At 43.5% G+C, this 26,727-nt stretch overlaps 1 protein-coding gene across 1 annotated transcript in view; it reads left to right on the top strand.

The window, feature by feature from the left end:
- Efl1 (elongation factor like GTPase 1) overlaps positions 1-26,727 on the top strand; it is a 126,780-nt gene that overhangs the window by 83,518 nt on the left and 16,535 nt on the right. Inside the window, exons 16-18 of the mRNA XM_059272071.1 lie at positions 11,239-11,370; positions 16,275-16,422; positions 25,069-26,048. Of these exons, the coding sequence (XP_059128054.1) occupies positions 11,239-11,370; positions 16,275-16,422; positions 25,069-26,048 (1,260 nt within the window). The remainder of the gene's footprint in view (positions 1-11,238; positions 11,371-16,274; positions 16,423-25,068; positions 26,049-26,727) is intronic.

Genomic DNA, 26,727 nt, shown 5'->3' with positions numbered 1-26,727 from the left:
TATTTAGTCACAGGGTATCTTAGTCAGTGTTCTGTTGCTATGAAGAGGCATCTTGACCAAGGCAACTCTTATAAAAGAAAGCATTTAATTGCAGGCTTGCTTACAGTTTCAGAGGTTTAGTCCATTGTCATCATGGCAGAGAACATGGCAGCAGGTAGTAGGCATGATACTGGAGAAGTAGCTGAGAGCTACATCCTAATCCACAAGCAGAGAGAGAGAGAGAGAGAGAGAGAGAGAGAGAGAGAGAGAGAGAGAGAGAGAGCGAGCCTGCCCTTGATGTGAGCAAAGCCCACCCCCAGTTACACACTTCCTCCAACAAGGCCATACCTACTCTAACAAGGCCATACTTCCTAATCCTTCTCAAATAGTGCCATTTTCTGGTAACTAAGCTTTCAAATAATATGAGTCTCTAGTGTCTATTCTTATTCAAACTACCACATTCCATTCCCTGGCCCCAAAGGCTTATAGTCTATTCATGATGCAAATTGCATTCAGTCCAACTTCAAAAGTCCCCCTAGTCATTCACCATCTCAACACTATTTAAAAGTCCAAAGTGTCTTTTGAGATTCATGGCAGTCTCCTAATTGTAAGCCCTATAAAATCAAAACCAAAAAGCAAGTCACATACTTTCAAAAGACAGTGGCACAGAATATGCATTACCATTCCAAAAGGGAGGAAGGAAAGGGAGCATAGTGAGGAAATACTGGACCAAAACAAGACTGAAACTCAGCAGGGCACACTCAAATTCTGCTTCTCTGTGTCTGATATCAAAGTATTCTTCATATCTCCAGCTCCTTTCAGCTTTGTTAACTGCAACATACTTCTCTCTCTTGAGCTGGTTCCACATCCTGTTAGCAGCTGTCCTTGGTATGTGTCCTATGACCCTGACATCTTCAACATCCTGGGGTTTCCAGGGCAATCTAGGCTTCCCCTTCATAGCTTCATGCATAGGCCTCTCTGAGTCTCCATGCAAAAACACCCGGCACAAGCCCCAGCCTTGCTCACTGTCTTTCCTTATTTCCTTAGCTGTGGAGGGGAATTCTACAACCTCTTTCTTGTATTCTTGACTTTAAAGCCAGAACCATATGGCCAGAGCTGCCAAGTTCTGCTCCATGAACCTGGCCCCTCCTTCCTTTATATTTGCATCAGCTTTCTGCTGTAGATGGTCTCTTTTACTGCTTAAGCTTTTCTTTAATTCCTCTTCACAAGTTGGAAGCTTAGCTGGGTGGGGCTTGCCCTGAGGTCACCATTCCCTTTATCCATTTAGCATCAGGCTTTTCTTTAAACTCTGTAACCCCTTGAGCACTTCCCAGTGCTCCTTTTTCCCTCAAACTGTACATTTTGTGTTCTCTTTGTCTAGCTTTCTTCTTCTCATTACAGATCTGTATAAGAGTATTACTAATAACATGACCGAGTCAATACTAGGCAATACTAGACAATACTGTCTTGAAGTCTCCTCTGCCAGTGGCATTAATCTAAAACTCTTCAATTTAGCCTCAGGCAGATTTTTAGGGCAAAGGCAAAAAAAGCAGTCAGTTTTGCCAAAATATCGCAAGAAGGATCTCTTCTAAGCCACTTACTAATATTCCTCCCCTCTGAAACTTCTTGAGCTGGATGCCCACAGTTCAAATTACCTTCAGCACTGTCTTCTAATGCTCCTACTAGGATAACCAGTTAAGCCCTGCTTAAAGTGTGCAACCACTTTTCTAGTCCAAAGTCCCAAAGTCTTCTATATTCCTCCAGCAAGCAGCATGGTCAAGCCTGTCACAGCAGTACCCTGGTCCTTAGTACCAACTTCTGTCTTAGTCATTGTTCTATTGCTGTGAGGAGACACCATGACCATGGCAACTCTTATAAAAAAAGAAAGCATATAATTGGAGGCTTGCTTACAGTTTCAGAGGCTAAATCCATTATCATCATGGCAGAGAGCATGGCGACAGGCAACTACTGTGCTGGAGAAGGAGCTGAGAGCTACATCCCTGATCCATAGGCAGAAATAGAGAGAGCATGGCCTGGTGTGGGCTTTTGAATCCTTAAAGCCCACCCCTAGTGACACACTTCTTCCAACAAGGCCACACCTTCTGATCCTTCTAATCCTTTCAAATAGTGCCACTTCCTGGTGACTAAGCATTCAGATACATGAGTCTATGGGGGCCACTCTCACTCAGACCACCACACAGGGTATCACTGATTTGCCCAGGCTGGCCTTGAACTCCTCGGAAATGTTGCAAAGATGACAGGCCTCCACTATCTAGGCATCTTGCTTTCAGATTTTTGCTGTTAGAAAAGTGAAGACCTTTGAACATGTGGATGCTCTACTAGGGCAAAGGTTTTTTAACCCCATCAATCCAAACTTTATTTTAATAGCTAATCTAACATCACCTTTCTTCCTGGAAACAAAATTCAAAGATAAAATAATCTGTCTGCCTATCTAATTTTCACAACAGTGTAATAATTTAGTTATAAGGACAAATAGGAAGTAATCTTCAATAAAGTGCATTGCCCTTTGGAATGTAAAGATTATTTGTGACTGTCTCAGAGGTGTGATTAATTCATATGATTAATTCACATGGTGTTTACGTCACAGTAACAAATGCATTTGGATAGAATGTATGGAATTGATGACTGCCCTGAGTGCCTGTTGGTAAGATGTTGAATATTTTGTTTTCACAACAGGTTCATTCTTCCTCTGATTTATGTAGTAATTCCATTCTTAAAATTTTAGTGTATATTTAACTGTAAAAAGAAAAGAAAGCAACCACCTGTAGACGAATTTCTAAATGGTCTTATTAAATAAGAAACACAGAGCCAAATATAGGGGTGAAAGCCTTAGAGGAAATAGTGAGAGCCACCAGCTAAGCTTAACTCACCACACCGCCACCGTAGCTTCCCCAGAGAGCTACTTCCTGTCTACCCAGGCTTTTATTGCCTTGCTGTTCTGCCCTCTCATTGGCTCTTAGCCCAGCTACCTCACTTCCTTGTCACTGCCTGTCTGTACAGACCTGCAGGTCTCTATAGTTGGTACTGGGATTAAAGGTGTGTGTCACCAGCTTGGCTATTCCCTAGTGTGTCCTTGAACACACAGAGACCCTCCCTGCCAAGTGATCAGAATAAGGGCGTGTGCTACCACTGCCTGACTTCTATGTTTACTTAAAAATGTCTGGCCTTTTTCCCCTTGATCTCCAGGCATGCTTTATTTATTAAAATACAAATAAAATATCACCACAACTGCCTTTGCTGTTGAAATGAAATTAGATTTAAGCTCAGATTGCTGTTGACTAGTTATCCAGCATAGAACCCACAAATCATGCATATAAAGGGGCAGACTCCTTTGTATAGGACATTTGTACACATTATGAGGTCCTGGCCCAGCCTACTAAATGCTAGTAACAGTTGTAACAACCTTTAGTCCCATCTATAATCCATAAAACCCACTTTTTAATACACATAGCTATCAAAACTTGGTTCTTCTGTACCACTTACATAGATGTGAAATGGTGTCTTGTTTTAATTTATATTTGTGTTGTTTAATGAGATTAAGACTTGGGGGTGTTTTTTGGTTTTTAACAGCCAGGGCTCCTCCTCTTTTGAATCTTTTTGTAGATATGCTTGTATTCTTCGTCTGTATTCCTGTTGCTTTTCAGGAATCCTTGATTTACACTAGCACTTAGCGCTTGCATTCTTCCGACTCTTTGATACCAGAGTCATTTTTGTCGCTTTGCTTTTTGTATCTTTTGTTACAAAGTATCTTTCTTACAAGTTACTGAGGTTTATGAGTCTAGTGTTGTGGAGTCTTTGGGATTTAAGTGTTCCAGTTTTTGTTGTTTCACATTTCATCTTTGATCCATAGGAAATTTTCTTTTTCAGCGTGTGTGACAGTGGTATTTTTTTTCTGTTTCATCAGCTTATTGTCTCACTGCCGCTTGCCGACCAGGCCCTCCTCTCTGCCACCTTGGACGTACGGTCCACATGCTTGTGCTTGCTGGTCTGTGTCGGCCTCTCGTTCTTCTCCACTGATGCTGCGTCTGACGACCACCGTCACTGGGCTGTCTGTGCATCTGCACACCCCCACCCCACCCCGGGTCGCGCCACTTTCTCTTGAACAGGATCGTGCGCTGCCCCTTCCGTCGTCGTCGTCGTCTTTAATCTGGTCCACGGTGAACAGAAATAGCTCACAGCTGGACATGCCCTTCTCTGGTTTCACCTGTTCATTCAGCTTTTCCCTGGCTTTCTGTTTCTTTGACTATTTTGGTCAGGATCATTTTGTACCTGAGCTGGAGTCACCATTTCATCCAGAAGGAACTCATTTCCTCTTGCCATTCGGAAATATTTGAGTTTTAAAGGCAGAAGGAGTCGGGTTATGTTTTTCTGACTTAAAAAACCCTATATCTTTTCTCCCTCCTTTTCCCTCCTCTCTCTCCCTCCTTTCTTCTTCCCTTCCCTCCTTAAGTTTTGCCTTTGGACAAATGTGCAGCATTATTTTTAATCTACTCTAAGCAGTTTACGCTTCTTGCGTGCTGACCTGCGTATGTTCCTCCATTTATTTAAACCATTCCATTTGAAACTCACCCTGAAGACTAGTATCTAAACCAGTGTGTTCCGTGCAATATGTAAGTTTAGGTCAGTGGGACAGAGCACAGAGTCCGTGGATGGGTGGGATTATGAATGCAAGTCTGTTATTCGTTGTAGTTAACTCTTTGGTGTATCCATGTGATTGACTACTACAGGTCAATTCATACCCCAAATGTAGATTGAGAATCTGATGAGCTTGCCGGTTAGCACAGCAGCGGCCACTATGACCTTTATAATTATCACTGCCGCTGCTTCATTTATTGCCCCCAGTTAGAGCCGTAATTAGATTCAAATCCCCTGATTCCACATCACACATAACAAGCACACATGTGGACTAGAGAAGAGAACTGATAGCATTTGCAGGGTCCCAGAGAAGTGGGAACAGTGGGGTGAAACGGCTCTTCAGTCCTGCTTTAAGCTCCACGCCGAGTCTGTCAATAAGGACCTTGTATTCTCCCTTGGGCCTACAGTGGTGCCATTTCAGCTCTTCAGAACACCCTCCCACGCACTCTGCACGGCTGTCTCCTTATCTCTTTATTTCAGTTTCTCAAGGAAGCCTAGAACCTTGTGATTTCTCTTTTCTGTAAACAGAATGCACTTGCCTTCTTGGAACAGTGGTCATACTGTACTGTAGTTCTTTTCCCTGCCTTTGTCCCGTCAGGTCTTAAGCTCTGGGAGGACAGGAAGTGCTCACATTCATTCAGTCCTTGGAGAATCATTATGTAGTGCCTGCTTTAGATCCCTGCCCTTAGAACTCATGTTGTTGGAAGACTGGGGGAATTCGAATGCTTATTAATCAGTTATTTGAACAGAACTTTCTAAGCTTTGAAGCTTGGACACCAAATAGAAAAACCTCAAACACAGTATACAGAAGGGGGAGATAGAGCTAAAAGGTTCATTACACAATGAATAATGTAAATAGTAATAAGAACTCACACACCTAAAAGAAGGCTTTGACTGTAACACTTCCCTTTCCTGCCCGTGACAGAAGCTGCATTTTGTCCTTGTTTCCTCCCTTTTGTCTTTCCAGCCTCTCACAAATCACCACAAGGACAGCCCCACCTCCATCCCTAATCCAGGGACAGTTCCGCCTCAGTCCCTAATCCAGGGACAGTTCCGCCTCAGTCCCTAATCCAGGGACAGCCCCGCCTCAGTCCCTAATCCAGGGACAGCCCCGCCTCAGTCCCTAATCCAGGGACAGCCCCGCCTCAGTCCCTAATCCAGGGACAGCCCCGCCTCAGTCTCTAATCCAGGGATAGTCCCGCCTCCATCCCTAATCCAGGGAGAGTCCCGCCTCAGTCTCTAATCCAGGGATAGTCCCGCCTCCATCCCTAATCCAGGGACAGCCCCGCCTCAGTCTCTAATCCGGGGACAGTCCCGCCTCAGTCCCTAATCCGGGGACAGCCCTGCCTCAGTCCCTAATCCAGGGACAGTCCCGCCTTGGTCCCTACGCCAGAGACAGTCCCACCTCATTCCCTAATCTAGAGAAAGCCCCCCCTCCTCGGTCCCTAATCCAGGGACAGTCCTGCCTCATTCTCTAATCCAGGGACAGCCCCGCCTCCATCCCTAATCCAGGGACAACCCTGCCTCAGTCCCCTAATCCAGGGACAGTTCCGCCTCAGTCCCTAATCCAGGCACAGTCCTGCCTCATTCCCTAATCCAGGGACAACCCCACCTCAGTTCCTAATCCAGGGACAGTCCCACCTCATTCCCTAATCCGGGGACAGTCCTGAGTGTTGGAGACTGTTAGGACTAGGGTGTCTCTCTGTGCTGGCTGGGGCTAGAATCTCCTCACCTTAAACAAGCCGTTTACCAGCCATTGACAGCTGTTTCCCTCTGGTGGAAAACATCGTTTCACATGTCTTACTGAAGGGCATGCTGCCTTTTTTTTCCTGGGCTAGCATGTGCAGCCCTCATCTGTCCTGGTGTAACAGGGGAAGACAGAAGGGAGGCTTTGAGGCGCCCTCTCATTTGCCTTGGACACATTACCAGGCGGCACTCGGGTGCTGACCACTTCAGGCTCTTCCCCTGCTGGAGTCCTCATCTCCCATGCCTGCTTGTATTAGCCAAACTCCATTGGGTCAGCGTGTTTCCACAGGAGTGGAGTGAGCTGGCTCCCTGTGACCACATCTTGGGCATAAACTGAGACCCTATGGTGATATGGTTATAACTCTTTTACCTCAATGGGCAGTTTGCTCCCTATTCTTAAATACACCAAAATTAATTAAATACACCAAAATTTATTAATTACAAATTTATAATTCTTTACGGTGTTAGTTTTCTCGTTATTCTCTTCTGAGGAAAGGGCCTCCAGTTCTGAGTGTAACCTACTTAAGAACTATTTTTAGCTTATTTGTTCCTACGAGAAGAAAAAAAGAAAATGACATGATGATGTCATTGTTACAAGACTTTTCTCTAGGGCCGTGAGGAGGCTGACAGGCTGTTGATTTCATGGGCCTGCTTAGCACACCTAACAGGCCAAGCAGTCTTCTGAACACCTTAGCTAGTCTCGACCCATCAACCTTGGCAGTGCTGGTGAAGCAGGCTTGGAAAAGGCATGTTTACCTTTCTGGTCTTCCCTACCTTCTCCATGAGGGTTGTAAAGTGTGGGTTCCCTAACTCTCCTTAAAACTGCTGGGTCTGAGTGACAAGGAAGTAGAACTGGAGCGTAAGCTGGGGACAGATGTAGTGGGTAGCTGTTCCAGCTTTGATCTGGAAGTTCCAACCCCCATTGAGGCTTCGGTAACTGTCACACCTACAAGGCGGGGCCGAGAGAGGGCCCTGAAGACCCAAGATCCACATGCACCGCCACTCTCTCTGTTCCTGGACCCTGGACAGTGGAGGTAGACCGAGCAGAGTTCTCCAGAGAACACTGCCGGACTGCGACACACCTTCCCCAGACCCTGCAACCTACCTATCCCTTCACTTGTAAGTTACACCACAAAATAAACCTCCCTTTTAACTACGTGGAGTGGCCTTAATAATTTCACCAATAGACAGATGTATTGGGTCCTTGGGTACCTAATGACATCAGGCGTAGGGTAGAATGTAGCCTTGCACAACCAAGGATTCAGCATCCTACATCTTAAGGCATCTATACTGAAAAATAGAAAATTCCCCATGTCCTGTCCAGAGTGGCTCCAAGTGCTTGAACGGACCTGAGGCTGTGTGCAAGACTACTTTTCCACAGTTTACAGAATCCACTGATTCAGGCCCAACCGTTGTTGGAAGGGCAGGCCCAGGGGATGGTTACCTGTGATAATGTTAAACCTTAGGGAGCATCTGCTAGCTAAAACATTACGTATTTTCCAAGATATTGTAATCCCAGTAATACTTTTCTTTTACCAGGGAGTAGTGCTTTACAAACATATGTTTTCTGTAAGATGGTAATGCTGTTTTCTGTCCAGACAGCTGACTGGCTGGTCCCCGGAAAGCAGTGTTAGTATTTAGTGGTTGCTTTGCCATCTTCCTGCCTGCAGGGCAACCTGGTGCTGGAGTGACTCAGCCCATGGAACAGAATGCCAACCCACTTCTCAGTCTCTGCAAAACATTGCTAACAGGTCTTTCTATGTATGTTTTATGTATTGTTTATGTCTGAGCTACGTCTTAAAGGGGGATATTAGGGACAGCCTGGAAAAAATGGCCTGCTAACATTACAAAATATTAATATTTGTCTTAACAGAATCAAATGAATGATATAGAGCCTAGCCAGGGCCTCTGTTCTACGCTGAAGAACTCAGCATTTACTTGGTTCTGGTAACTGTCATCCTGTCTGTGAGGCACACTAGCACACACACTCATTTACCTTCAGTTGGTTACAAAAAAACAAAACAAAACAAAACAAAACAAAAAAGAAGCTGAAATTCTTTTGCTCCATAAACTGCTTTTATCGACATATTCCTTAATCTGGCATTTCTGTTCTTTTTTTTTTTTTTTTTTTTTAATAAATATAGCGACTAAAAAATGATGGTCACCATCATTTGGGATTTTTCACATGGAACCAATCTCTTCCTAATTCAGAAATTTTGAAATGATTCCTTGGAAGTATGCTTCTCCCCTCCAAGTCCTAGTTGAAGGGAACAGCAAGGTTTGAGTTTTGTTTTAAGAAAAGGTCTGTATAGCACAAATTGACTCCAATTCATCATCATCCTGCTTCAGCCTCCTGAGTGTGGGGATTCCATGTCTGGCTAATTATTAGACTATTGACTGAAATGATTGAAGTGAAGGAAAAAGTCATGATTTAAGGGGGAAAAGATTATTGAATGTTATAATAGAGTAAAGGTGTGTGCCTAAGAGGAGAACACGGTGCGGGGAGGTAGGGGAGGAAATAGCAGCAGTGGGAGGGTGTGAGGATATTAGATAATGTGTTTGCACTTTTCTGTCTTTTTCAGAACTGAATTTGATGGCATTGTTTTTAAGGCAAAAATTTTGTTTCAAATTGCGTTTAGTATAAAACCAAGCTGCACAGTCAGTGTTGCCCTGTGTCCTATGAAGAAGTTCTCAAAGAGATCTTAAGTCTTCTACTGTGATTTGCCCAGATAACCTTGATGGTCCTTTTCCTGTGTCTTTAAATTATATTTTAGAATAAATACAGTAGGCAACCTGTAATACAGCTAGCAAAGGTCTTAGTCCCTTCGGATCATTTCCTATGCTTTGAATTCTACGGCCTTGACTCTTTTCTGTTTGGGGGAATTCTTGTCATGCCAGCAGGTCTGAGCAGATCTAAATAGCAAGAGTAGATTTGGTTGCTGGAAGAGCAAAATGTAAACCAGAAGTCAGAGAGCTAGTGTTCAGATTCACTGACCATCTGCAGCTCGTATCCCTTCTGGTGTAGAGGAAAGAGCAGCATTTGTCCTCCAGTGAAACCGTGTGCTGTGTGTGCAGGAAGGAAGTGCCGCTGTCAGAGGTCAGACGGAAGATGAATGAAGTCTGAAAGAGAATATTTACTATGGGCTCTTCCTCAAGCCTAGCCTCACTCGAGATGAGGCTATTTCTAGTAGCCCTGCTGGAGAGTTGGCCAGCTCCAGAATCAGTTAGATCCTGATACCAGGGAGACAAACAGGAAGCTGCAGCCAGGCAGACTTCTGGGTGCTGGGCCAATGGGTGCAGTGTTAAGGAATGCAGACTTTACCACACAGGTATGCTGGAGTGCAGAGATGTTTACAGATGGAGCAGCAGACTTGCTCATAGTAGAATGAACGCTTTCTCCCTTGCACTTGGAAGGCTTCATGAGATGGTGAATCTGAATGCTCTCTGGTTGGCTCTCTGTTGGCACATCAAAGGCAAGTTTCCTCTGGTGTGGTCAGACAGGGAGAGTCCTGTAAGCTGTCATTCTGGTGTGTGTCCAGAACCCTTGCCTCGGGTCACCTCTCCCAGACGGGCTCCTGTACTAGATTGGACAATCTCCTTCCCACTTAGCCTTCTTGGTCGTTTTTATTTCAACATAATGGCTCCCAAATGATCCTTGTGCATGTTCTTGATCTGTTCTAAATACTGTCCACTCTGATTCTGGATGTGAGGTCAGAGTGTCCTTCCATCTCTTTGTAAGATACTCTCTTTACTCCCATCTATCCAGAGAACATATGTACCCTTCAGAGTCTCATGCAACCATCATTCAGGAGCCTAGAGAGGGAAGACTGGAGTCTCTTTAAACCTGAAGTAGAATTCAGAATAGCTAGAGGGTTAAATACTCAGTAGCCATGCCATATTATAGATTTCTGAATTCCCTTTATCAATATGTAAATGGTTATTTTAGCAGAGATTCATATTCATTAAATTAATATATATTTTAAAGAGAGACTATAAACTATAACTTGAAATAATTGTTGTTTTCAGACAAAACATCTACAACTGGGGTCTGGAGAGGTGGCTCAGTCTGGAAAGTGTCTGCTGTACAAGCATGAGGAACTGAGTTCAGGTCCCCAGCATCCACATAAGAGCCCCAGTGTGACCCCAGCACTGGGGAACAGGAGACAGACACATCCCTGGGCCCATGGCCAACCAGTCTAGCCAGTTGGTGAACTTTGAGTTCAACAAGAGACCCTGTCTCAGAAAACAAGGCAGAAAGCAATTGAAGAAGATACTTGAAGTCTACCTCAGGCCTCCGTGAATGTACACACACGTGTGCATGCACACACACACCCACACACCCCCAGGCATATATACACATGGCCACGTGAACATGTACATACAAAATACACACACACACAAAACCTAGACGTGATCATTTCTGTTATCAAAGTAGATATGTTTCCCCCAAACCTGATGTAACATGACGTGTCCATCTGAAAAAGAAAAACTAGCAAATTTCTGTAGGTTTTTTTGTTTGTTTGCTTGATTTTTGGAACACAGTCTTACTATATTAGCCCTGGCTAGTCTGGAACTTACTATGTAGACCAGGATGGCCTGGAACTCACAGAGATTTGCCTGCCTCTGCCTCCAAAGTGCTGGGATTAGTGGTGTGTGCCACCACACCCATCCAGAACTGTATTTTTGACAAGAGTAATATTATCTAGGTTAAAAACGAGTAAACAATGGATGCCTACTTCATTCCTTGTCACTTTGGTAGTGTACTAGGTATGTCCTAGGTCTGTGCTGTTATTCTCCTAGTATAAGTTCAGACTCAATCATCCTGTATTGATCCCATGGCTCTTTCTCTCTCTGCAGGCATTGGAGGCCTCCAGGACTTTGTTCTAAAATCTGCCACTCTGTGCAGTCTGCCCTCCTGCCCTCCGTTCATTCCACTCAACTTTGAAGCCACCCCAATTGTGAGAGTCGCTGTGGAGCCAAAGCACCCAAGTAAGAGGGCCCTGCTTTCAGAAGCATATGGTACTGGCATGGGTTTGTTGTTGTTGTTTTGTTTGCTGTTTTGCTTTTGAGATGAGGGTCTCTCTACATAGTTCTGGCTGGCTTGGAACTCGCTATGGCCTGGAATTTACTATGGAACCAGGCTGGCCTCAAACTCAGAGGTCTGCCTGCCTTTGTCTCCTGAGTGCTGGGATTAAAAGAATGCGCCACCACACCTAGCTTGCCTCACCTTTTTAATGTGTGTATTTATTTGTCCCTCTATGATCTAGCTCTTCCTGGTACCTAGTAATGGCCAATGAAGACGCTACAGACCTTCCCTTAAAGGGAGCATAGAGCAAGTGTGTGAAAGGCAGTTCTCGGCTAAAGGACTTGATGGCCTCCTTACCTTCTTCTCCCTAGATCTGAGACCTGAGAACTACTTCTCCCTCCAAGTTTTAAGACGTAGGATTAGCTGCTTGTGTCCCTGGGTCCCAGAAGCTGCTTCTGCTGCCCTTTGATTTAGCCTGGATAGCGTAGCACAGAGTGATACCCAAAACAACCTGTTAGAAATTGGCTGTTAATATATTAGAGCTTCTTAAATTATCAGATATTTACTAATTCCCCCCCTTTTCTTTAGATTTATTTCTTTTATTTGTGTGTAAGTGTGTCTGTTTGTGTACATGCACATGTGTGGGGATGCCTGAAGAGGCCAGAAGACAGCATCATCCCTGGAATGAGTTACAGGTGGCTGTGAGCTGCCCCATATGCTCCCAGACATAAAGGATCCTACCCACAACCTGGCTCCTTTCCTGTCCATGGTGTGCTCTGAATGATATTAATTTCCTTTACTCTGTCTAAAAAAGATAGTTAAAGAGAATTATTTACAGTTATCCACCTGGAGGCTAAATTTCTCTGAGCTTCTAAAACCTGAATTGAAACCTTTGAAAGGGGCACGCAATTTTCATTATAATTTTTTGAAGAAATGTTGCTGTTTTCCCATAAGACAGGCTGTTCCTGCTGAGACACCTTGTTCCTTGACTGTATCAGTGCAGTGCCCGTTCGTATATTTCAGTTTCTGACTGTTGCACCCTTTGTCTGTCCAGCTTCTTGTTTCATCTTCAGAGTGTCTAAGAACCTCTCCTTCATGCTGTTGCCATGCCGGGAGTCCTCAGAGTGCACGGACTCTGCTCTTGGCTCCACTGTCTTACGCTCATCCTTCCTTGGGCATAACCCCTTTGTCCATGGGCCCACAGCCTCACAAGATCCCAGTAATACTGCCAGGGAAGGCCTTGGGGACCCACTCTCATGCCTGTACACAACTCTTCACTTGGGACCTCTCATCTTTTTCATGATGAACTGGATTCATCCAGAACCGAGCCATTTGCTCTGTCAAAGAGAACCACACCCATTTGTTCTCTCACTTTTCTTCTTGGATTTCCCAAGCTGGGGTTAAGAGGTCCTGCTGGCCAGCCTCTGCTCCCTACACACAAGGCTACTCAGAACTCAATGGACACCCACAAGTGTCCCCAGGCCATCACTGTTTCCATTATTCTCATTAATCATGTGTGTTTCCCAGCAGTCTAGTGCGGATTTGACATTGAGTTATCATCTAACCCCTCAGCAGCCATCCGAGAACTGTTTTTATTCTCATCTCCATGTGAGGGTGACCAAGGCATAAAGGAGTTAATTAGGTACAAAGCCTAATTTGTTTGATCCCAAACACTAGAAAAGTTTTAAAACTAAAAATAGAAAGAAACTGATACTGTAGAGATGGCTCATCAATTAAGATTATATTCCGCTCTTGCCGAGGACACATGTTCATTTTCCAGCACCCATGGCAAGTTGCTCACAACAATTCCACTTCAGGGAATTCAGTGTCCTCTTCTGGACTCTGAAGGCACTTGCACTCATGTGCACAAATACACACATGTGCACATAACTTAAAATAAAATAGAAGCTAACTTATTCAAGGTTATATAGTTAATAAGTTCTGCATTCAGGATTCACACCTCGGCCTCAGAGACAGAGGAGAAATTTAAGAAAACTTCCTTAGCTGAAATAGGGCTTCCAGATTGTTCTGTTAATGTTTTGTATATATTATGAAACACCAAAAATAGAAATTATTTTAAAAATTGAGAAATAAAGTAACTATACTTTTATGGGTTTTTTTAACATATGCATACTATTTGTAATTGTGGTTTGTAGTTATATTAATTATCTAATAGTACATAGCAAGATAATCCAAAATTTAATAGTCTGAAACACTAATCATGTATCAAAACCATGACACTATTTTGGTCAGGAATTTGGAGGTAGTTGAGCTTAGAGTCCCCAACCAGTGGCTTTCGTACAAATTCTGGGTTACAGCCACCTGCATGTTAATGATGCTTCCAAGACTCGTTTACATGGGCTCAAATGTTGGCTGGAGTTCAGCCCTCAGGTCTCCACAGAGCCCTTCCACTTGGTTCTCAAGTGTCCTGCAGCAGAACACAGTGACTGTGTCCAGAGCTAGCTTGGGCAGTCACCATCACCACCTCCACAGTGTTCTGTTGTCAGATGTCACTCTCACTGTCAGAGAGCACCGTAGTGGAGCTGAGTATCAGGAGGCCAAGACGTCACCTACAAGGCTGGCTGCTGAACGGTGCTTCATTATTTTTGAACTCTTGACTTGGCACATTGTGCCTTAACTGCTCGAAGGTGTCTCCTGGGCTGGCTCCATTGTTGAAGCCCTTGGTTTTAATGATTGTTGTGAAGAAGTGCTTCTCTGACAACCTGCACTGAAGCATGATGTTTATTTTAGGACATTTACCACTTACACGAGTTCTTGATGAAATGCAGAAAATAAATGTCTACTTTTCCCGGTGCTTCCTTCTCTTACATTAATCCTTAATGTCTATTTCTGTGTCATGCGTGAACTGTCCATTCATAAGATTTTTAAAATAAGGGAAGAAATCAGCCTACAGACTTCAAAGCTCAACGTATGAAGTATTTGTGTTGATTTTGGCCACAGAATGGCTACCAGAAACATTTTCAAATCTCTGATTTCAATGTTGTCTCCAAGTCTCAAATTTGATTCTAAAACTGTCTTCTTCCCTTATTCCTAAACTGTTGCCTTTGGCTTAGAGACAGATCTAAGTGTGCAGGAACAGAGACAAGTGTATATCGGCTGGACGTTGTCATTCCGCTGATGGGAAGCTAAAGACAGGCTTTGTCTTCCTGTTATTGCCGGTTTCCTGTGCTGGGAGTGTTCCCAGTGTCTGTGGAGCAATCCTTTGAGCTAGATTTCAAGTTCTCTGACAGTCAAGTCAGCACTATCAAATCTACCTGGATAAGCAAAGGGAAGCCACGGAATAGTGAAAGGAGCATGAGAGGGTGCCCACTGGGAGTCCCTGTACTCGGGGTGCCTTACAGCCTGCTGCTCTGTGGGGCTGTGATGTCTATGGACAGAGCCTAGGCTCTAAGGCTGGCCAGGCACCTTCAGAACCAGGTTCTGTCACGTAGTTGCTCTTCACTTTGGACACAGGTTCCTTCACTTTCTCCAGCTGTTTCCTCGTATACACAATGAGAGCATTAATCTGTCCATTCCTTCTATGAGGCCTGATTCTGAAATGCTTGCCTGGCATCTTAACACTATAAATAGTGGTAGTTATTTTTAGAACTTTAGTTCAAAAATAAATCAGCATTGAAGTTCTTATAGTCTCTCCCTGTCCTTTAATTAGCAAACTTCCGTAAGGCTTTTCTGCCTTGCAGAAGGCTCCTGTGCTTTTGTGTGTTGGAAGTTGAACACTGAAGAACTGTGAAGTAAAATGTTGAATCAAAGCAATACTGTATAAGAATGCCCTCGCCGGTCGGTGGTGGCGCACGCCTTTAATCCCAGCACTTGGGAGGCAGAGCCAGGCGGATCTCTGTGAGTTCGAGGCCAGCCTGGGCTACCAAGTGAGTCCCAGGAAAGGCGCAAAGCTACCCAGAGAAACCCTGTCTCGAAAAACCAAAAAAAAAAAAAAAAAAAAAGAATGCCCTCAAAATTTTTACACAGCATCAAGAGACTTGCCCTGGCCTGCCTTGGAGGCAGAGTGGCAGCTGAGTATGTAGGAATGAAAAAGCAAATCCCAAATGCAGATCTCAGTCCCCATCGGTGCCCTCAACTCCTTCGCTATTGGGTAGGAGCAGTTATGTACCAGGCACACACACAGGGTGGAATGTGGAAGGGTACAGTAGCTGGTTACTGCAGATCCTGAACCCCATGGTTCTATCAGGTGCTTTTACAAATAGGTTTGTCTTGCTTCGTTTTGTTTCTTTTAGTGCTAGGAGTCAAACTCGGGGCCTTGTGCACAGTAAACAGGCAAGCTGCCACTGAAAATACACCTCTAACCAACCCTGTTACTAGTTTTATTTTGAGACAGTCTCACTAGGGATTGTCCTTGAATGGAGAGTGTCCTGCGTCAGCCCCCTGAGTAGCTGGGGTTGTAGGTCTGTGTCACCAAACCCGACTTACAAATTATTTAGTATGGAGTTGTAGAAGTTCTCAAATGTCATCGTAAATGCTTTGTGTATCTGTCTTAATTTTATATGTACTATTTGAGGAAGTATCGCTCTATTTCTAGGTCTGTAATCGATGTGTTACTAGTGAGGCAGAGGTGCATTCACAGGCATGGTGATGATAGTTTGTATCTGCTAAGAATTTGGTACAGAGATCTAAGCCGTGTAAGTCCCCCTTGGGGTCTTAATGATAAGCCTGTGGGAGTCTTGCCCTAGCTGTCTGTCTGTACAAGTCGATTACAGGAAGGTAATTTCTTCACACCACTGTGACCTAGGCACGCACTTCAGTGAAACGCTCCCGTCAGTGGCCACGGCCATTGTTTCTAGATCATGTTGGTTGGTATGTCATTGCTAATTTGTTTCATTTTGTCATCTAGGTGAAATGCCTCAGCTTGTGAAAGGAATGAAGCTGTTAAACCAAGCTGATCCCTGTGTCCAGGTTTTAATTCAGGAAACAGGAGAGCATGTTTTGGTCACAGCCGGGGAGGTCCACCTTCAGCGATGTTTGGATGACTTAAGAGAAAGGTCAGATTAAAATGCTAGAGATGGAGAAGTGATAATTCTAAAACCAGTAAGATGTTTTAATGTTTCCCAAACAGGTCAAACTAAGACTGTGCTTTATTTTGGGAGAGAAATGCAGTGCCCTCAATTCAGATATAAAACTGCTATTGAATCATAAATTTAAATTTTAATAGCTGGAAACTGACATGAATTTCATATACTTGAGAAGTTTTGCATTTAGCTTAAGTCATAAAACATTTTCATATATGTATTATATTTTAAGCACATATCAAAGCAACAAAAATCTTATTTTATAAATACAGGCTGTGATTAGGATAGACTTGTGGACTCTACAATGTAAATCTGATGGAAATTTCTCTATGAAGGTCATATGTAAGTCATTAGATGAGCATACCAAATCACTTTTTATAAAAAATGGTTTTCTTCTTTGTTTTGTTGATAATGTATGTTTATTGGAAAAATAAGGAAAGCCTAGAAGAGTACAGATTACTGGGTGATGTGCAGAAATAACTGCTCTGAGCATTCAGGTTCATAAGCCCACTCGGTCCGTAGGTATTTGCGTATGTCCAGCGATCTGTGCTGCGTCTGCCTGAGACAGACTTGTGCAGCTGTGACTGCTGACTCGGAAGCACGGCTGTGACCACTGTTGTGTCTGAAAGCGCTGGTTGACCCACACTTTTGTCACCCTTACATGTGACAGCGTTAATCGTTGTAATATATATTCTGTGTTTGCTGATGAAAGCAATGAGAATTTTCTTGTCATAGCCCTTTTTCCTTTTATTTTTAAATTTTCTGTCATGAAAGCTAGGCGGTGGTGGCGCACGCCTTTAATCCCAGCACTCGGGCAGCAGAGGCAGGCGGATCTCTGTGAGTTCAAGGCCAGCCTGGTCTACAGAGCGAGTTCCAGGACAGTCAGGACTGTTATACAGAGAAACCCTGTCTCAAAAAAAAAGAGATTTAAAAATTTCTGTCATAATAATATTGACAACCTAGATAACTGTAAGTGGTTGTTCTGATCATGTCTACATAGAGCATGTGGTCCCTGTGTGTGTCACCTCGCCCGCGGTAGGAGCTCGCCCTGGCTGCCCCATCACATAACCGTGGACTGTGGTGGCAGTGTGTGTGGTGTCTGGGATGAGGCAGGGTCTCCTGCCACATGGAGAAGGCTCTCATGTCTTCTTCCCTGGAGAATGCCATGGTTCTTTTTCCTTTTTCTGTGTCCGTACAGCCATGGTCCACACAAGACTAGAAGGTAGACTTCCATCTCTTGTCACCGTTTTCTTAGAGTCACTGAAGTTCCATTTGAGTGGATACATGAGATCCAAATCATGAGATCCAATATCCTCCAAATAACACCAGTTCCCAGAGGGTTCCTCCCATCCAGGCACTAGCAGGCCCGACCCTTCAGGGTGGTATGGCCTAGACTCAGAGTTCCTCAAAGCTTTAAAAATGTTGTTTCCCTGTTTGTGAATTAGGTTATCTCCCCCTCTCCCTTCACTCTCCATCTGCCAAGGTAAAGTCCACATTGAAACATCTCACAGTTTCAGACTGCTCACTCTTCCTTAAAAATCATTCTTTTGATGCTTTCACTGATTTTGAAAAATACTTACTCCTTAAGCTTAAAACTTGTTTTAGTGGTTCTATGTTTATACCTTTGCTTAGTGTTTATACCTCATAATTTTCACTGTAGATTCTTTTTCACTTCTGGAGGGAAAAATCCAAATATGTTTTATAAAAGAAATTAGCTTTCAAGAAACATACCATTAACATAGTATTGAGTATTTTCAATAAATATAAATATATAAATATTCCTAGAAAATATTAATATTCAAAAACTAAAGATAATTTATCCTATATTGAATGACAGCAATGAAAATTATAACAAATCTTTTGAAAAAGTATATGCTGCTTTATTAAAATAACACAAATTCCTCTCTCTCTCCTTTATTTATTTATTTATTCATTTATTCATTCATTTTTTTTTTAAAGTAGAATTTCCCTGTATAGAATGCAGGCTAACCTTGAAGTCACAATCCTCCTGCCTCAGCCTCCCTGGTAATAGGATTACAGATATGTGTTGTAGTGCCTGTCAATCCCAGAGAAATTCTGAAGTGGCCCTTAACTATTAGACTAAAGTACCGCTGACCACCCACTCCCTCAAGACAAACAAAATAATTCCCATCATGTCAGGAGGTTTCCTGTGACATGAATAACCTCAAGTTCAGTGTTTCCCTGTCAGAACTCAGAGGTCACCTGGATCCCGGAAGAAAGGAATCTCCCTACTCCTTATATAAAGGTAGTCAGCAGACAAGTCAGCTAGGCTGGGTGCAAGTCTCTTAGGGGATGGTGGATGGGTACACCGGCTCAGTCGGGCAGTGCTTTATGACTGGCAGGTTCTGCTTTTGAACTCCAAGGAACATAACAAGTGGTGTTGGCAAAGGGCCGTGGCAGTCTGCAGTGTCCCAGTGCCCAGTGACAAGTCAGAGTCATAAGAAGGAATTATACTGAATGGTCTGTTGGGTAGGGGCTGATTGAGGAGTATATCCCCTGGCACGTGACTTTGAGGGATGTATATTATCCATTTACTCCTCAGCCCCATGTGTGTTGTGCCAAAGTCTGGATCCCCTAAAGACCGAGTCCAATGCAAAAATAAAGAGTCTTTACTACAAGTTAACTTGGGCCTCTCGTCCAACTGACACAGCAGCAGAGCAGGAGAGACCCTGAGCCACACTGGGCGAGGGTTTGTGTAGTGTCTAGACGAGGGGGGAGCCTTGGGGGATCCCAAGACTGCCTAGTTACAGACCTGGGATTCGCTCAAGCCCTCGTTAGGGTACCTGGACTGAGCTGATTGGCTCTCTTGGGTCTAGGGAATTGCAACATTTTAGTTTCATCAGAGGGACACCTGGAGTTGTTTGTCTGCTTCTGATTGGCCCTTCCCTACGGGTGAGGTGCTCATGGCTTCTGATTGGCCCTTCCTTGTGGGGTGAAGAGTTCCTCTCTCTCTGTCTGTGTCTCTGTCTCTCTCTCCCTGTCTCCCTCTCCTCTCCTCTTTCCTCTCCCTTTCCCTCTCTTCTCTCTCTCCTCTCCTCTCTCCTCTCTGTCTCTCCTCTCTCTAGGTAGCTAGGGCCAAAGATCATGGGCATTTGGGGGGGGGGGTCATCCTGTTCAGGCCTTTTTGCTATGGCCACAATTCTGCTGAGGCCTGGGTCTCTCATGTGTGTAAGACTTCTCAAGTTGATTTTAAAATTTGTGTACAAATGTAAAGGGTTAATAATAACCGAAGAAGAACTCCCAGGTGGGTGTTCTCACTGTGCTAGAAAACTGGAAATCAGTCTTTCTTTAAAGCAGCAGGAAGTAAGACTGTGATGTTTACCACAGAGATGATGGACTGTTGAGTAGAGACCCCAAAACCAGGATGAGGAAAGGACAGATTTTCCAGTAAGTAGTGCTGCCTAGTAGATATTCAGAGAGGGAGAGTGGGGGCACTCTTATTTCATATCCAGGTAGGCTGTAGGTAAAGGTGTAAAGACTGAAAACTTTCTACTGTCTAGGAGATAGTAGGAGGGAATATGTATAAGATTTGAGCAAGACTATGCTTCTAAAACTGGATGTTAAAGGCACAAGTGACAGTGAAGATTTAATCCTCAACAAAGTCTGTAGAGTAAAAGCAAGCACCGGTGTGTTCTAACCTTTGTAATCCCTACAGCATGTGAGCCTTACGTCCTAAGGAACACCTAAAACTGAGAGAAGCCGCAGCCCAAAAGAAAGTGTTACTAACACTAGCAAGCACATCACAACAGGAAGATGTATAGAGCCAGTCAGTACTTGATAAAATGCAAATCAAAACTGAGGTGAGGGGCTTGGATCATAGTTGGACAAGGGCTTGCCTTGCAAGCATGAGGACCTGAATGTAATCCTTGATCCATTGCTGGCACTCACTTGTAATCTGGTTGGTAGGGAGGGGGCAACAGGCCGATCTCTGGGGCTTAATCTACTTGGTGAATACCAGACAAATGAGAGACCCTGTCTCAAAACAAGGAAGATGGCCTCTGACGCACAAGAGCCAAGCTGTGTTCCAGCCAGCACATGTATGCACACATACCTGTATACACATGTGCACCACGGGCACACAAAGTGAGATACTTCGATGTACCCACTAGTGTTCAAAGTTTTTAAAGACATTCTCAAGTGATGGAGGAAATGAAGAGTGATACACTTGCCACACAACTAGTGGGAGTAGGAATTGGTACACTATTGGAGTCTGGTTTGGGTTGTCTCTTAGGAAAACAGGCCCTTCCCTCAGCCTGGCAAAACTTTCACTTCTGAATCTCTCTGTGCAGCAAAGCTGGGCAAATGTTTATCGAGAATGGGTGCTCTCGATGACGTTTTTGTTCTAGGAGGGGCCTCACTGCATGACCTGGGATGGCCTGAAACTCTCAGCCTCCAGCAATCTTCCTCCCTCAGCCTCCTCAGCATCTGGAACTACAGGCATGTGCCACCTACCTAGGCTGTCACTAGTTAAAGTGGAAATTGACTGAGGGAGTCACCCATTGTTGGTCTTTGGTGTCCATGTGCACACACGTACACTTGTATGCGCATAATTAAACTGTAGAGTACAGGTGTTTACATTTAAATAGTAAAATCAGAAGGGCGAGGCAGGTTACAATAAAAGGTTATGGTTGCCTGTGAGGGATTTGGAAGAGATGGGGAGGTGTCTTCTTATGGCTTCAGAAACTGTTTTTTAGCTTGGGCTATTGTTTATATGGCTGTTCACATTGAGCCAAATAGTTACAAATCAGTAAATTCTTTGTGTACTGGTCTTTGTGACTACTGCATTTCACAATCTCATTAAGAACATTTATGGCCTTCTAGGATGTTTTTTAGTTTTCATAGGGCATGCCTCTTGTTTCAACTTTTTTACCTATCTGTAGTTTGTATACAGAATGGGGAGAGGTGAGGTGTAAGCTGATGACCTAAGCCAGGGGAACTGTCCGTTCTTAGCATCCCAATCTTAGGTACAGAGCAGATGGAGTAGGAACCTACTGGAAGCACTGTCACAGGTATGGTAGAAGCCTGCTGTTCCTTTTTATCTATCTGTCTGTCTGTCTGTCTACTTAGATAGATAGATAGATAGATAGATAGATAGATAGATAGATAGATAGATAGATAGATAGATCGGTCTGTCTGTCTGTCTGTCTATCTATCTCTAAAATAACAGCAGGCTCTGCATTACCAGGTTTAACAGAGCCTCTGCTCCTGGTGCCTTGTGGGTTTGGCAGCCGCATTCTTCCCTCCACAGCATGGAATGGCTTTAATCATGTGAGCAATTTCTATAGCAGACTTCTTGGAACCTCAGAAATCCAAAGTAGTTCTTCACTTTTGTGTTCCTTTATAATAAAAGGTAACGATATAGTGTTATTGATGTAGCCTCCGTTTCAATGGCTTTGCAATTGGCTTTCTTGAAGTACATAAACATGTATTCTCTAATAGTTCTAAAACTCTTTCCGTTCCTGTGATTTTTCTATTTATTTATTTATTCTAGTATTTGTGCTTCCATTTTATTATTTTGTATGTATATTTGGGTTGGGAGGTGCATGTGAGTGTGTAGAGGCCTTGGATATCATTCCTCAGATACTGAGCATCCCAACTAGATTTAACTGACTGTCCAGCAAGCCCCAGGAATCCAGCTGCCTTCCTCCTCAGCACGAAGATTACAAGCACAAACCGCTACACTGGCTTTTCTTTTCCACGTGGGTTCTAAGAATCCAACTCAGGTCCTATGCTTACCCTGCAAGCGCTTTACCAGCTGAGCTGTTTCCAGACCCATTTTGTTGTTTTGAAGAACTCAGCTGTAAACTGGACAGATGGCTCAACAGTTAAGAGCACCTACTGCTCTTGCAGAGAATCCAGATTCCAGGCCTAGCATCCACCTTCAGGCAGCTCACAGCTCCAGGACTCTGATGCCCTCTGGCCTTCTTGGTCACCTGCACACACATGATGCACATAAACTCATACGGTACACACACATAAACATAAGTAAATAGTAAGCCTTTTTTTAAAACCTGCAAGTTAAAAAAAAAAATTTAAAACAGTGTAAGGATTTCTGTCGATCACAGGCTTGGAGACTTACCTGAAATAAGGCTGGAACTCGCAGGGGTTTTTCTTAAGAAAAGAAACACTAACAGTAATTTTATTATCTTTCTACCCACCCGCCCTCCAGCAGTTAACTGCTGAATTCAAACCATTTGAAGTTTCTCTGCTACAAGGCATTCATCTGATCGGCCTCCTTGTATGACATGTTTATTAAACCTCAGTGAAAATAAGTCACTTTATAAAGCCCGTAAGAATTCTTAAAACAAGGAATTTTATCATAATTCTGATTGGGATTTTTGTTTGTTGTTTTGTTTTGGCCAAAGTGCCCGCAAATTGTTATCTAGCTACATGAAATTGTAAATCTCAGTAAATGATTTTCATAAATAGTCAAGGAGCTCTAACATGAATTTGGCTTTTTTTCTAACAACACGAAACAAAGAATGGTTTGGGTTTTCAATAGTGCTGTCTCAGTAGCTCCTAAACCTGCATGCAACCTTATGCCTGGCAAGCGCCAACACTGATAGCAGCATGGACTGCTCAGATCCACGTGTCCTCTGGTCCACGCAAGCTCCTCACAGCTAGAAGGACTCACTAGAATTGATGCAGTAGCATACTAGACCCTCAGAGTGGGAAGAATCACATGCTTAAGAAAAGACTGGATTAGCTATTTGGAGCCAGTCAGTGGCCATTTACTATTTCTAAGATTTATTTTTAAGATTCATGTATTATTTCTAAGATTTCTAAATACTTTTTTAAACAAAGAATGAGTATTGAATGCTCATCATTTTAAATAGTGATTGTATAGGTTACTTTGACATTTTTAGCATATATTGTATTATATTATAATTTTAATTATATTGACGGACCTCATACAAATTAATTTTATATGACCTATGATCAAAATAACTTGGTGTTGTAAATTTTTGCTTTAACATGCTGTTGAAACACAACTTTTACTGCACTGTGATGGTAGAGAGTGTGAACTCTAAAGTCAGACCTAGATTCTCCACTCTCCAGCTGCTTGGATAATATATATACTTGCCTGGTTTTCTCTTCTACACAATGAGGATTGTATTCATGTCTATTAAGGAATAACACCTTCTTCAAGCACTTGGCATAATGGCTCAGTGTAGTAAGTAACCATCACAAAACAAAATGTACGTGATTTCTTAATACTTTTCATTGTTGTTTTATTCTTTTCCATCTGAGTTATTTGGTGAGGTTGAACTATAGTTTCATTTGCATATACTCTCAAGTTTTAGCATCAGAGTAATTTTTAATTGGTACAGTGTCTGGTAGGCGTCTGTCTTGAGTACCCTGGAGCAGACATGTAGACTTGAAGTAAGCTAATCCTTGAAAGACAAAAACCCTTGCTGATACAGCTATAGCTCTTAGTGAAAGTAATCTTTTATCATGCCTTTTTTTTCTTATACACATTATAGTCTGTTTTGGGTTCTATATGCTAAAATCTATTTGAATATCATTTTCGTTTGAAGAATCAATTTATTGGGTGTTCAAATTTATCAAAAGGAATAAAATAAAATACTTGGGACCATATCTATAAAATGTTGGAAACAGAAAGAAACCTAGGATGAACTGTCAGAATTCAGTTTCCTTCCGGAATAAATTTCCCAGGGAAGGCATCCTTCTGAGATTTCAGAAAACCAATATAATGTGTTTGTCCATGCACGTACACACCCACATGCAGAGAGGGAGAGTGCCCCAAAGCTGGAATGTGAATTGCCAGTGGCAAGATTGCCCAGCAGAGCCAGTCCATGCCAGCTTATAGCCGACAAGAAAGAAAGGTACCCAGTGCCATGTGGAATGGCGCTTTCTGAACTTGTGTCAGATTAGAGTGAGCCCTGTGCTGTTCAGTACTGCAGACACTGCCGTGTGAAGCTGTTTAAATAATACTGGTTAAAATCCAGTGACATTAAAAATTCAGTTCCTCAGCAGTACCAGTCACCTCTCCAATGCTCAGCCATAGTGTAGCTATTCACAGTTTTAAATAAAATTAAACGTCTGTTTCTTCTGTGGCACTAGCCACGTTTCCAGTGCCCAGCCATCCCAGAGAAGATAGAGAGCTTCCTGTGACTGCAGAAAGTTCATGGTGACATGCTAGTCTAGACAAATTCCTGGGCCGTTCTGGCTTGGTGGGAGCCTCCTTGTTAATTCGGGATGTCTTGTGCAGCTTGGCTCTGACTAGTGCGGGTCTCTGACTGTCTCTTCAGAGTTATAATCGCCGGGCTCTTCTCTAGTCATCCTATTGCAGTATTTATTTTCCACTCAAAATGGTCTTACCTAAATAGATGGTTTATTTGTCTTCAGAAGAAGAAAGCAGTGATGGCCTAGAACAAGCAAAGAGCTCCCTAGAGGTTCGTTCCCCTCAAAGGTTGTCTCTCAATCTGAAATGAGAGCACTTTGTGAATTGAAATAGAATGTAAATTACAGGCCTCTCATAGAAAATGGTTTTTATGTTTCTGAGTTTTTCCATTATCTTCACGTGTGATGCAAGGCTATGATCCTAACTATCTGTTATTTCTCTTGATTTCCTAGGTTTGCAAAGATTCACATCAGTGTGTCTGAACCCATTATCCCATTCAGAGAAACAATCACAAAACCTCCCAAAGTTGACATGGTCAATGAAGAAATAGGCAGACAGCAAAAAGTTGCTGTCATACACCAAACAAAAGAAGAGCAAAGCAAAATTCCAGAGGGCATCCATGTTGACTCTGACGGGCTGATCACCATAACGACGCCCAATAAACTAGCCACACTCAGTGTTCGGGCCATACCTCTTCCAGAAGAGGTCACTCAGATTCTGGAAGAAAACAGTGACTTGATTCGTTCCATGGAACTTTTGACATCCTCCTTGAATGAGGGCAGAAATACCCAGGTGATTCATCAGAAGACCCAAGAGAAAATTTGGGAATTCAAAGGGAAACTAGAGCAACACCTAATAGGGAGAAAATGGAGGAACACTGTTGACCAAATCTGGTCATTTGGCCCAAGAAAATGTGGGCCCAACATCCTTGTCAGTAGAAGTGAAGATTTCCAGAACTCAGTATGGTCCGGCCCAGCGGGCAGAGAATCAAAAGAAGCCAGTAGATTCCGAGACTTTGGCAATAGCATTGTGAGTGGCTTCCAGCTAGCAACCCTCTCTGGCCCCATGTGTGAGGAGCCCCTCATGGGTGTCTGTTTTGTTCTAGAAAAGTGGGAACTAAATAAATGTGCAGAACAAGGAGCAAGTAATAGACATAACCAAGAACAGTGTGATCTGGCAGGAGAGGGACAGGAGGAAGGTAAAGCCCGTCACAGTGGAGATAAAAACCAAGAGCAACAGGATGGCTGCTCCAAGCCCTTTGAAGACATTTCCGCAAAAGGAGACTCTCCAGTCCCTGACTGCTATGGACCCTTCTCGGGGCAGCTGATTGCCACCATGAAAGAAGCATGTCGCTATGCTCTGCAGGTGAAGCCTCAACGCCTGATGGCAGCCATGTACACATGTGACATCATGGCCACCAGTGATGTCCTCGGTAAGAAGGGAAGGTGAAGACAGAGAGAGGTGCTCTGTGTCTTAAACTCACTTAGTGTTTTTAATTTAATTAATTAATTTATTTATTTTATATCCTGGCCACAGTTTCCCCTCCCTCCTCTCCTCCCATGTCCTCCCCCCACTTCCTCTCTGTCTTCCCCTTCCCCCATCCACTCCTCTATTTCTGTTTGGAAAGGGGCAGGCCTCCCACAGGTATCATCAAAGCATGGCACATCAAGTTGTGGTAAGACTAAGCTCCTCCCTTGTATTAAGGCTGGGCAAGGCAATCCAGTATGAGGAACAGGTTCCCAAGATCCAGCCAAAGCATTAGGCACAGCCTCTGTTCCCATTGTTAGGAGTCCCACAAATAGACCAAGCTACACAACTGCCATGTATAAAGAGAGGGAATGCAGGCTCCCTGGTAGTTGGTCTGAGTTCCTATGGGCCAGGTTAGTTGTTTCTTTGGGTTTTTCTTGTAATATCCTTGACCCTCCTGGCTCCTACCATCCTTTCTCCCTCTCTTGAGCAGGATTCCCCAAGTTTGGCCTAATGTTTGGCTGTGGGTCTCTGCATCTGTTTCCATAAGTTACTGGTTGAAGGCTTTCTGATGACAATTGGGGTAGTCACCAATCTAATCACGGATAACCAGTTCATATTATGTATCCATTATTGCTAGGGGT

The sequence above is a fragment of the Peromyscus eremicus genome, chromosome 1 (assembly GCF_949786415.1).
Source record: "Peromyscus eremicus chromosome 1, PerEre_H2_v1, whole genome shotgun sequence".
NCBI lineage: Eukaryota > Metazoa > Chordata > Mammalia > Rodentia > Cricetidae > Peromyscus > Peromyscus eremicus.
Note: the sequence above shows the minus strand (reverse complement) of the source record. Positions and strands in the feature narration are given on the sequence as shown.